The 12,354-nt window shown below is 30.3% G+C and overlaps 1 protein-coding gene across 11 annotated transcripts in view; it reads right to left on the reverse strand.

Moving 5' to 3' along the window:
* Positions 1 to 12,354, reverse strand: part of LOC143222803 (mitogen-activated protein kinase kinase kinase kinase 3-like) — a 131,065-nt gene that overhangs the window by 37,643 nt on the left and 81,068 nt on the right. For 7 of the 11 annotated variants that reach the window (XM_076449856.1, XM_076449857.1, XM_076449855.1 and 4 more), the window contains exons 13-14: positions 11,193 to 11,269; positions 9,999 to 10,037 (exon numbers count right to left, since the gene is read on the reverse strand). In XM_076449856.1, the coding sequence (XP_076305971.1) occupies positions 9,999 to 10,037; positions 11,193 to 11,269 (116 nt within the window). The remainder of the gene's footprint in view (positions 1 to 9,998; positions 10,038 to 11,192; positions 11,270 to 12,354) is intronic. The other 4 variants (XM_076449859.1, XM_076449858.1, XM_076449854.1 and 1 more) reach the window with 1 other exon arrangement.

Below are 12,354 nucleotides of genomic sequence, written 5' to 3' on the forward strand. Positions count from 1 at the left end.
GTTAAATTATTATTATTCAACCAAAAGAACAACTGAGCTTAAATAAAACATACAAGCAGCATAATTTGTTCTTTTAATAGAATTAATGAATCAATTTGTAGGAAATGGTTAAATCTGGCAAAAAGATAAACAGAAAGAAAGAAAACCCTCCATAAGGAATATGGACAGTCTTGGTAGCAAATACAGTGTCTTCATCTGCTGGGTGTACTTTTATTAGCTGGAAGATAACATGAGGAGAATCTTGTCCAAACCTTAACAACTGTAAGTTGAAATCTCTGAAAATATTTTGGTTGGCGAAATTAAGGACATATGTAGTGCTCAAGGAAGTCTAGAAAATATTCTATAGGATTTTTTTTTGGTAAGTTTAGAGTTCTCTACTTTCATTATCCTGAATCAGAATAAATTCTAGTCCTACTATATCTGCAGATGGTACTACAATTAGATCTAACTTTTCATCACTACAATGTTATATATTCAACCAATCCATCAGTAAGATTTGCATGTCCATACTTATGTCTCCCGTTGCAGTTCAGTTATGATTATTTTAAACTGGACATACTGTTCAATTCTGAATCTCAAAAAACAAACTCATTTTTAGGACAAGGAAGACTTGTAGTAGTTGATCTTCCACAAGCTAATGACCAAATGATCAACAACATGCTCACTACCCTTTCAATACGGACCTGGTAGCATTAATATGAGGTTGGTGTTTGTCTCATTAAATACCTTTGAACAAGTTGGACAGTTTGATATTTCAAACAGAGAACCTACACTTGCCAAAATCAGGTTACACTGTCATATAAGTAAGTAAGTAACACAAACCAACTACATACTTTCAGTAAGACACATCAAGTTTATCCACAAATAAGTACCATACAGATTTTTAGAATTCCATGCAAGTATAAATTTTCAAACTAGATTAAACTTCACCATAAGATTTTTAACAACTGCACAATCCTTCAATATTATTATTTTAACATGAGCTGACATTTTAATTTTTTTTTTTTTTTTTTGAATGAAGTCAGTCAGACCTCCAAAACATGCATTTCTAATGGCTTGCAAGTTCTTTTAGGGATCCATCCCACATCTCATTGCAAAAATTACCAAAATTTCACTGAATTAAACAGATGTTATGTATATCATAAAGAAATTAAAGATAACAATTGATTTTGTTACAAACTTAAAGTTCATGAAAAAAAAGTCAAACCATTCTGTTTTGTTCAGACCGCTTGCATGATCATACATGATCTTTAATTTCTCTCTAAAGCATGGTATAACAGTAGCATATTCTACCCCTTTAAAGTAATGTCCTTCACTAATCAAAATAAATCTAATTTAGTGTAATCTATTTTTGTGCTTACATAACATTACTGTCTAGCTGACACATATTTGTTAATAAAATGTAATTTTTGATGAAAAGATGGGAAAATTGTACAAGTTACATTACCACTAATTTTACATCAATCAATGTTTTTTTTTTCAGTTCTTTTATATACTGAAACAGCTGTAAACTAGTCATTCATGAATCCAATATAAAAAAAATCCTCAAATTAGCACTATATGGAAAACAAATAGCTCTAAAATGGCTTAGGTCATGATGAGTAAAACTTATTGTCCTTTTCTGATCAAAATAAATAATGAAAGAAGTTTCTATTGGGATCATTAACATTTTGTAGATATTGCCAAACTGTTGTTGAAAAAGGATTTTGTACTTATTCATATGTCTACTTGTAACAAACTAGCATTACCAAAATCACAGAATACATGGTATAAGAGTTGCCTATATCACACACAAATTGTCCAAAGTTAAAGCTCTTCTTAAATACAATAACCAAATGTTGATAATTTGAAATAGAATATAACAGAAAAAAAAAGGCAATGAGACCAGTAGTACAAACAGAAAAAAAGTCATTACAGGTATAAGTGGGAGAGAGAAAAAAATTGTTACACTACAATGATAATTGCAGCATAATATTCTTTATGGCATGTTAAGAAATGTATTTGAATCTGAAAATGCTATTACTGGTCTATTAGCACTAACAGCCCATAACTATTCTGTACACATTTTATGCCAACATGGTAACATGTCTCTTAAAACATAAACAAAAACTTTGTATCAGAAAGCCCAAAAACATATGAAAAGCATCAGAATTTTCCATCAATCAAAGGCCAATATTCTTATTGAAAATAAAAGGTATAATCTTTGAATTCTAAAACCATTTTTTTCCATCATGCATTCAATGTTTTTAATAACTGCTTACATAAGGCAAATCTTTTAAACAATTGACATACACTAATCAATTATCGCAATGCCATACCTGGAGAGATTAGTTTTCCAAGTTATATGCTTGAAACTCCTACTTTATGTAAAGCACTTTTAATGCATTCTAGCACACTGTAAATAGGGCAGCAACATTTCTTTTCACAAATGTATTTCCACTTTCCTTCATTAATTACTATTTAGAATGTTTCCCAGCTGCTCAATGCAGAGCATGCTAATATTTTTTTAAGTGTCAATTCCACAAGCCATAAAGAAACAGTCCTTCGCAAAGTAAAAACTATGACCTATGTTCCTGGAAACATATTCTTAAAATTCATGAATGAATTAATTATTACACAATGATAATTCAGCTGTGACTTCATATAATCCCATGACATTCCACTGAAACCCCTTTTTAAATAATGCCATGAAGACAATCTTATTAACAAATAATATTCAAAATTTTTAACCTGCTTTATGTTTAGTATAGTGTTAAATTGTAGTTAATAACACTATGTAAGAAAATTTTTACTTTTTTTGTTCCTGGGCAGAAAATGTTATTTCCCAATTGCTTATGCCTAAAGTAAATGGAAAAATACCTATTTTTCTCTTCACACTAGGTGACCTGGGTAATGAAATTTTCAAATTTACCCATTTTCCAGAGCATTCCAGGTAGATTCAGTGCTGAGTAGCTGAAGGAGAATTTTCTTGAACTTACAAGAACTTTTTAGCATGTTGTAGAATTTACAAGAATTTAAGAACTTTTTAGTTTAGTTCTAGCTGCCTAAGTAAACACATAGTCCTATGGAATAAAAAAGATGAAAGCATTCTCTAGAATGTAGACTTTGCTACATATGTGGCCAATTTATCACAATGAACCAAGTTCTCTGCAGGGAGGCAAAATGTCAAGTGTGAACCACTAGCAAACCTCCAAAAGGTGTTGTTCTCATTCTCACCATTGCACATATAATTTGGTCTTATGAAACAATTTGTCAAAACTTTTGATAAGGAGTCTGCAGCCTTAAAGTACCTTTGAGATTTCTTCCCTTCTGATGTCTTCGTTGGACCATAAATAAAGATCCTGGAGTGCACAAAATTCCCCAAGAAGCTCAGTAGGAAGAAAAGAAAAGCTTGGGGCTGCTTTGTCGCAGTGGTTCGGGTAATAACATGGCTGAAAATTACGTGGAATTGGTTGAGGCTCTGGTGAAGAACTATGGCAAAATGAGCTGCAGGGCATCCCTGAAAGTCCATATCCTTGACACTCATCTTGATAAATTCAAGGAGAACATGGGAGCATTTTCAGAGAAGCAAGGCGAACGCTTCCACCAAGACATACTGGACTTTGAACATTGCTACCAAGGAGCATATAACAAAAACATGATGGGAGACTATATTTGGGGGCTGATAATGTGAAAGTGAATTATATTACAATTGCATATCTTGAAAAACTACTCACTTCTAAACATTTTTGTTCATTTTTGTATAACTTTAGTATAAATACATGTAAATCTTGATTCATATGTTGTTTTATTCAGACCTTATATAAATGAATGTTTCCAAATTTGCTCATTTTTATGTAGAAAATAGGTTAATTTCTAACTTTCATTATCCAGGTCACAAAAGCAAAGTTTGAAAGGAATAATGGCCATTTTCTGTACTTTTATAACATAAACCATTAAGAAATAACACATACTATCCAGGAAAAAAATCTGTGTTACATAGTGTAATCCATATTCTAATAATATACAAGTTCTTACTTTTATAAGGCAATAATTTTAATTATTCCAAATTTTCCCAAGTGTGATACTTTCTCTAGGCATCTCCTGTTATCTATTTTATCCAACACCATCTAATAAGTACAAAATTCAATTTAAATTATTCAATATAAAATAGTCATTGTTCAGACAAACCACAATTGTTATAGCCTTCAATTTTGTTTGGTTACAGAGCTATCAAATATAAAATCAGAACCTTCTTGCCACACCCACATGTCGCATCCTTTCTTTCAGGATTTGATAATTCTTTAAGTGTTTTCATCTGTCAAATAAGATATATGTATATGCTGTTTTCTGAATGGAGAACTGTCAATTTTACTGTTAGTACAAGCTTTGTTGCTATGGGAAAGACAATGACTATCTAGAATGATTTTGCAACAGTTTTTGTCATGAGTAATGTAATTTGATAAAATAACATCAGCTCCACATTCAAGTGACTTGACTGACAACTTACAATTTTGTATGTGGTAGTTAGATATGGTTCAAATGGCAATAAAATAATAACATTTAATCATAAATAGATATATACTGTTAGGCATTTAAAGATAGGTAGGATAAATGACTGTTTGTTTGTTTTTCAATTTTGTGCAGTTACTCGAGGGCTATCTGTACTAGCTGTCCATAATTTTGCACAGTAAGACTAGAGGGAAGGCAGCTAGTCATCACCACCCACCACCAACTCTTGATCTATTCTTTTTCCAACGAATAATGGGATTGACCGTCACATTATAACGCCCCCACATGGCTGAAAGGGCGAGCATGTTTGGTGAGACGGGGATTTGAACCCGCGATCCTTGGATTATGAGTCAAACACCTTAACCCACCTGGCCAGGATAAATTAATGTGGTTTCAGGTTACAACTTGAAGTAATTCAAGGAAGAAAAAAGGGCAACTTCATTTTTTTTAATGCTTATGATTGGTTGAACTGATCAACCTGGTATAGAGTTAGAGTAGAGAAAATAAAAGATAAAATATAGATTTACTGAAATCAAAATATCTGAAATGTATTTAGGAGGTTTTAGAGATTATACAGCTCAAATATGAGATTTTCAGAGATAAGGTTAAATATACTTTTCTTTAACATGAAAATGACTTTGCACATGGACTATTCAAAACAAATTTGTTTTGAATAGTCCATTTAAAATACTTCACACAAAATATGATTTCTTGTATGTGAAAGACTTATAATGCTTACTGAAAGACTGCTACATTTTGTGAAGGTATACATACCATATTAACAGCTAGTAGTATCAAATCTATAGTGACTTTATATGAGCCTGTATTGAGAATTAACAAACTTATATTACAACAGCACCATGATAACTGAGAACCTTTTGCTTATCAGTACCTAAATCAAAAACCATCTGTTCAACACTTTGTATGAAGTTTAAATCTATCAAAAACAGCAGCATAAATAAAATTCAATACAATAACAACACTACCACCTCTAAGAACAAACAGTCCAAACGTTTTTACCCAATATTGTAAAGCACCTTTGTAACTACAAATCTCATTTGACACACATTTCAACAATCAATGTAAATTAACAAATTTATAATATTCAGTAATTTTGTCACCAAAATCCCTGGCTGCTATATCAGATTTCTTGTTCTAATGATTTGTATAGTCACTTTATAACTTAAGTATAAATCAAAATTAACCTTAGGCCAATTCCATCCTTCCTGTGGCTTTGCATTTTATTTTCTATTTAATCATGAAAAACCTTTCCAAGAAATCCGTGACCTTAGTTAAGAATTTCTGATACAGTTCATCATTATTACCAAAATGTTACCAATCTATTTGGAAATCAGCTAATATTAAGGTAATCTCCATGAAAAATAATAACTAATCCCAGTAGCTGCAAGCCTATTAGTTTGTTAAACACCCTTGGTATATTGATGGAGAAATTAATTCCAAAGAAATCAAATGCTTACATAGTAACCAAGAATATTATTAACAACATACATTATACAGGCAAAAAATGTACACGAACCACTAACATATTTTGTTAGACTTAAACTATTTATTGTTATTTAAACAAAGCATAAAACTATAACTAATGTTGTTGATGTCCAAGAAAGCCTTTGATTCAGTACAGCAAAGTACATTGCTATAAACTAATTGATATTCATGTACCTACCCATATTGCATGCTGAATACCCAGTTTTCTTACAGACAGAACAAATAAGTTAAGATCAACAATGTGACCTACAGGCCCTTCATATTCAAAGCCAGCATCTTCTGAGGGTTAATGTTTAGCCCAACATTATACAACCTCTTTGTCTATTATATCCAATTCCTTACCTTAAACCATATACTTACATCTCAACACATGGAGATGATACCACTCTTTGAAGTTCTTCTATTAACCTGTGTGCTACAATATTTAGGATCCAACTATCACTTAATTCAGTTTCAGACTGGTGCAACAAGTGACATGTAGCTCTCAACTCATCCAAATAACAAGCTGTAGCCTTTTTTTAGGAAAATAAAGGTGGAAAAATTCTTCATAATCCCCAGTCAATCCTTAACAATCCAGGCACTGATCAGGTAGAATATTTTGCACCTGATCAGCAACTCCATGTTTTCTTGGAGTACTCCCATTTATAGCAATGGCTGAGGCTTACTTCCTCCACATCCTATATCTTACATGTCTCAAAGAAACCAGGATGTACAAGTGTTTAAGACTGAACATAGAATCATTGTGCAAGTTATGCCACACGTGTAATATGCTCAAAATGTACTTAGTATAAAGATGTATTACTTGAAGCACAAGTCCAAGTACTTGTTTGGCATCATACTTATTTTAATCCCTGCTAGGGTATGGCATTGGAAAAGTCACCTCACAGGAAATAGTGTGTATTCACAGTGTGACAAGTTTAAGATGCAAAGATGAAAGACCATATCAATTATAACAACAGACGTGACAAATTATTTGGAGAAACCCAAGCAGCAGCAAAATGATTAAGTGGAATATCCTTTTGTATGTTTCACAAGCTAGTTGATGAATACTTTAATCTAGCATAACTGACTAAGTCTCACTTTGATAATCTGTCTTTTAGGATCCCATCTTTGAGGAATACTGATGTCAAGTGTGTATAAACCTGTCTGGGAGTTAGCAATTTGGTTTTCAAGATACTTTCCTTGTAAAGAGAGTAATATGTTCAACTTATGTTTTGATGAACAACTTTTATTTCTCTGTATCTTGAAATTAGACATATCAGTCAGAACTGATATTTAACCAATCCTATTCTCATCCATGCGACATTTTGGCAGAAGACAACGTTTGCCATTCTAGTTTTATTTACATACACCTGAGCCTAAGGTGAAGATACAGTACCACTGCTTGGGCATACTGGTACTTCTCAGACCAATGACTGTTGTACTCAACTGTGTCATTTTTTGATGGGTGAAATAATGATGTTGCAATCACTCCTCATAATAAAATAATTTGGTTAAATAACCAAATAGTTTGTACATTTATTTAAACAGTTTCAACAAGTTTCACTGGAAATTATGGATACATAAGTAAATAAATAATGACTGTGAATTTCTGGAAAAAAATTAAATTACAGACTAAGCAGAACACAGTAACAGTACTTTAATAACTTTAGATTAATACTCATATGTAAATAGTCATGTTTACTGCTTATAAATTCCAAGTGTTTTACAAAGATGATTTTTTTTAAATGAACAGCATAGTTTTGTCTGGATATGTTCCATGCTTTTTTAAAATTTGATCTTTCAACTTTAAAAACTGAACAAAAATGCCTGAAGGAGAAATCTTGCTAAAACAGTGCCTTCAAGGAATGACAAAATGAAATATACTGATATGAGTGTAGCTTTCACAAGAATGAAAATCACATGCATCTAAACCTGCTAAGTAGGTTATTCTGACTGACAACTAACTGATAAAGATGTATTAAGGAAACAGTACTTGATGCTAAAAACAACTGAAAAGCATATTAAATTATTTTAGTAAAATTAAAATAATTACAATAATTCCTTACAAAAGCCTTTTTCTCAATTTATCATACTAAAAACTTGTTTCAGTTCACTTTCAGTTTAATAATAATTATTTACTCAATATAAGGAAGCAGGATCATATGGTTTAGAAACCACAAAGTTAAACATATTTATAAATAAATGTAAAATTAGTTACTAATAACAGTTTAATAATTTATTTAATTTTTTACTAAAACAAATAAAAACAATTAGTGTTAATACTATTCTATACTATTTACTAAACTTCTGTGCTACCTTTTTACATCTAACTTCTTATTTCTTAACTGTCTATAGTATGTGTTTAGTATATACAAATTCTGTTAATGATACAAACAATTCAACCACAAGTTCTTATTGATACTGAATACAAGCAAAACATTTTTTATAACCTTTATAGTTACACACAAAAATTCCGTGTTGCTTCTACAATTTTTCTTAAGTGCATAAAGTTGTTCACTGTCATCCAGGTAATGAAGTAGGCATCAACTTCACAAATCATAAAAGCACAATGTGATAAAGTAACTTTTATTTAAAGAAACAGTAAACTGAATCATTGCAATTTGTGTACATGCTGGTAAAATGTGATATGTCAGCCACATTTAATCAATCTATTTTAATTGAAACAGCTATACAAAATTTACATTGCTGTTACCTCCCCTGAACCTTCATCCTTTATTTATTTCTATTTTGTAGAATATGTATAATACTACATAATTCTACTATTGTAGAATACTACATTTTGTAAAATGTAGTAACATTTTTCTCTTCAAGTTAACTGATCTTTAACATCTTTGTACCTTTCATTTATTTTGCCATTTTCAATCACTCACATCTCATAATATCAAAGGAATCTTCCACAAAACTAATTGACATCATAATGCAGCCAATCATATTCCTTTGCATATCCAAACAAGCTAATTATAATCATAATTTACTGTTATAATGTCACTCATGATACATTTTGAAGGCATGCATACACAAAAATTTAAATTGCACACTTCAATTTTCTATTTTGTTTGAACTAAAATGCAGGCAAAAAATTAGTTTATGCCAGTGACAATCCAAACAGCACAAATACACAAAATATGCATCTCAGAAGCAACACTGAAAATTGGATTAAATTTATTGTTGTACTTGAATGATTGCATACATTTATGTAATCTGTTGAGCACTCATACAAATCTTGATGAAACTCTAATTCAAATCTTTTCCCAAGTTAATGAAGAACATCTTATAGGTGTTAGAGCAGTGTAAAAGACCATACATGTACAAATAATATTATCAAGGTACCATAAGATCTTCAAGATATGTAAGCATATATTATTATTATAAATTTATACACAACATGAAAACTCATAAAATTGCTTGTTTTTAAAGTGAATTGCTCATTTGTATGAATCCACAGTGTCAAAAATATGTAAATGTGCAATATACATATGGTGTTGAATAAATAAGCATGATAATAAATATTACTTATGAAAATATTCCTCAGTTACATATTTTTATCATACATTCATAATGATTGTTGACCACATAAGCATATTTTTTGCTTTTCGTTTGCTTACAATATCGATCATACTTATCATTAAAACTGTGTTGCAAATATGAATACTTACAAAGTAAAAAAACAACAAAGAAACATTTTATGTTGCATTTTTAGTTATTTATCTGTGATAATTTAAAAGTAAGAAATATGTAATTTTACATTTGTAAGTGTTTCTGAAATCTTCGATCCTACAAAAGTTGTGAACTGAAAATGTTAAAACCTAAAATAACAACAGCAAGATAAAATAAACCCCAAAAATGTTGAACTAAACATGATTATATATTGGACAATGACAAAGAAAGCATGGCTTGACAAGAGGAGGAAAATTTCAGTAGATCAATAACAGACAATCAGGATAATTTAGTAGCTTGAAGAAATAAAAAGCAGGCAAATGACAGAAAGATGTTCATACCTTTGCAGAAGTTCCTCATCTACAATCTCCAATAGACTCCTGAGGATATCATAAAATGTTACTTTAGTGTCAACACAAAAACTTAGTCTGATGAGGATGAAGGTATGTACACTCACACATCAGGTGGGGCTTTTCTCTTTGTTAATTTTTATTTCCTAGTTTTAAACATCATCTAACACAGTATAAATTTTGTTACAAACACACCAAATTCCAGGAACCACATTAATATTTATTGTCTTGAGTATTTAAAATGCTTAGTACCAATATTGTTTAATACAGAATATTTAGGGAGTACATACTACAGTGTAGGGATACCAAACACAGTAACACAGAGAAATCATAAATAAACAAAACAGAGTTAAAGAAATAAACATTAAAAAAAAGGTGTTTCTCTTTTAATACTTCTTGCACAACTATAATACAGGGTTATATTTGCATCTATAAATAAAAATGGTAACATAAAATATCAGGAATATTTTGTATTTTGAATCCAAGTATAAAATACTGTTGATATGTTTTAAAACTTCAGGTATAAGGTATGACAAACTGTGTATGAAACTGCCAGTGGATATGCAAAATGTTCTTTCCACAAATCAGGAAGACACAGACACACAAACACACTATATATAACTTAATAGTATGATTATATAGCAGCTATTCAATATTCTTAAAAAAAATCCAAGCTATACAGAACAGTGTACTACCCTTAAAAATGTCTAGTTTAAAAGTTCTAGGCATAGAAATAAAATTACAGTTTTTAGCTAAGCCTCTCTTGCTTGAGCAAAATTTAAAATTCAAGCTTTTTCTCTCATCAATTCTTCCATTTTGCACTTCTTTTTATATCTACCCAGCAGTTGGTACATTTTCTATTTCAGATAAATTTTGTATTGGTTTATTTTATTTTACAAGCCAACTCTATTTTCAACTCCATGCAAGTTCTTTTACACATTTTTCTTCTAATTCTGACATTTGTTTATGAGTAGACTAATGAGCAGTTACTTAGCTATTAATGTTACTTCTTAACACTGTAAACTATGAATCAAACATGAATGATATAGGATTTAAATGTATGAGCTGATAACTAGTTGAAATATTAATGTATATATATTGATTTTTAAATACATAACGTCACATGAAAAATTTTTTTTTCTCTTTTTTTCTATATTTATTACAGATCTCAAACTTTTCACTTACTTGCGAATAACTTCTGAATCCCCACTCTCTTCCATCCAGGCAGTGGCCAAGTCATAGCTATCTTCCACACTGATCTCCTGTTGAAGTTAGAAAATCTTTATAATATATATCACTGTTTAAGTTGTCATTAACCCTTATAGAAAAACATGATTAAAAAAAACCAACAAATTTAGCTCAAAATATACAAAATACAATTTAATAAGTAATTCATACTGATTTACACTAACTGGTTTTGACAATAAAACTAAATATCTCAATAACACTTTTCAGATTCTAACTTCAATACAGTAACTGTTTCTAGAAGCAACTGTATCTTACATTTACGTGACTCACTGAGGGCAAATGCTCAATTTTGTCTAGACCCATAGGAAGTTTAGTATTTCAAAAAATGATTTATGGATTTATTAATAAGACAATATTGGTTTAATATTCAAATTACAGACTTTTTTGTTTTATTTTTACACTTTTCAGTACTTGTGGGGTTCACATATTACACTGTATTGAGAAATCTTACTTTTTGTCTGTTACACTCACTGAATTGAGTAAAACAACAAGCAAAATCACAAATTGTTTATGTGAATACTTAGCGTATACCAACAGTACTTAATGGAAGTGTAACATTGCTAATGTGTTTATTTAATTTTTGTTTTGAGTGAATCAACATGAATCACAATAATGGTTTGTAATAACAATTGCAAGGAATTACATAAAATTTCAATACAATGTCTGGGCAAAAAGCACTTCAAGAAGTAAAGCTTCAGCTCAAACACCACTTTAAAACCTCTACTACTGACTACTGAGTCTGTCTTGGCTGTATTTTAGTGGAGTAGTATTTTGTAATATATATTCACATTTCAATTATTATACATTATATATGTATATAGATTATTAGTGTTTAGAAATAAATGATTAAAAACTTATTTTTCTTGGAATATAAAAAAAAATAAAGATGTAAAGTAAATAATCATATCTTCTAGCTATTACCTATGAATTCAACTGCTGCTGGCCATAAGATGCTAAGCATTTTAAAATTTTGCATTTAAATAACCACAAAATCATAGATTACTATATCAATACCACAGAATTCCACTATAATTTATTAAGCTTAGTCTTAAAAAAAAAATTCATTACAAGTAACACCTCAGCAAATATAAAAGGTAGG

This window comes from Tachypleus tridentatus, chromosome 8 (genome assembly GCF_004210375.1).
Source record: "Tachypleus tridentatus isolate NWPU-2018 chromosome 8, ASM421037v1, whole genome shotgun sequence".
Classification (NCBI taxonomy): Eukaryota; Metazoa; Arthropoda; class Merostomata; order Xiphosura; family Limulidae; genus Tachypleus; species Tachypleus tridentatus.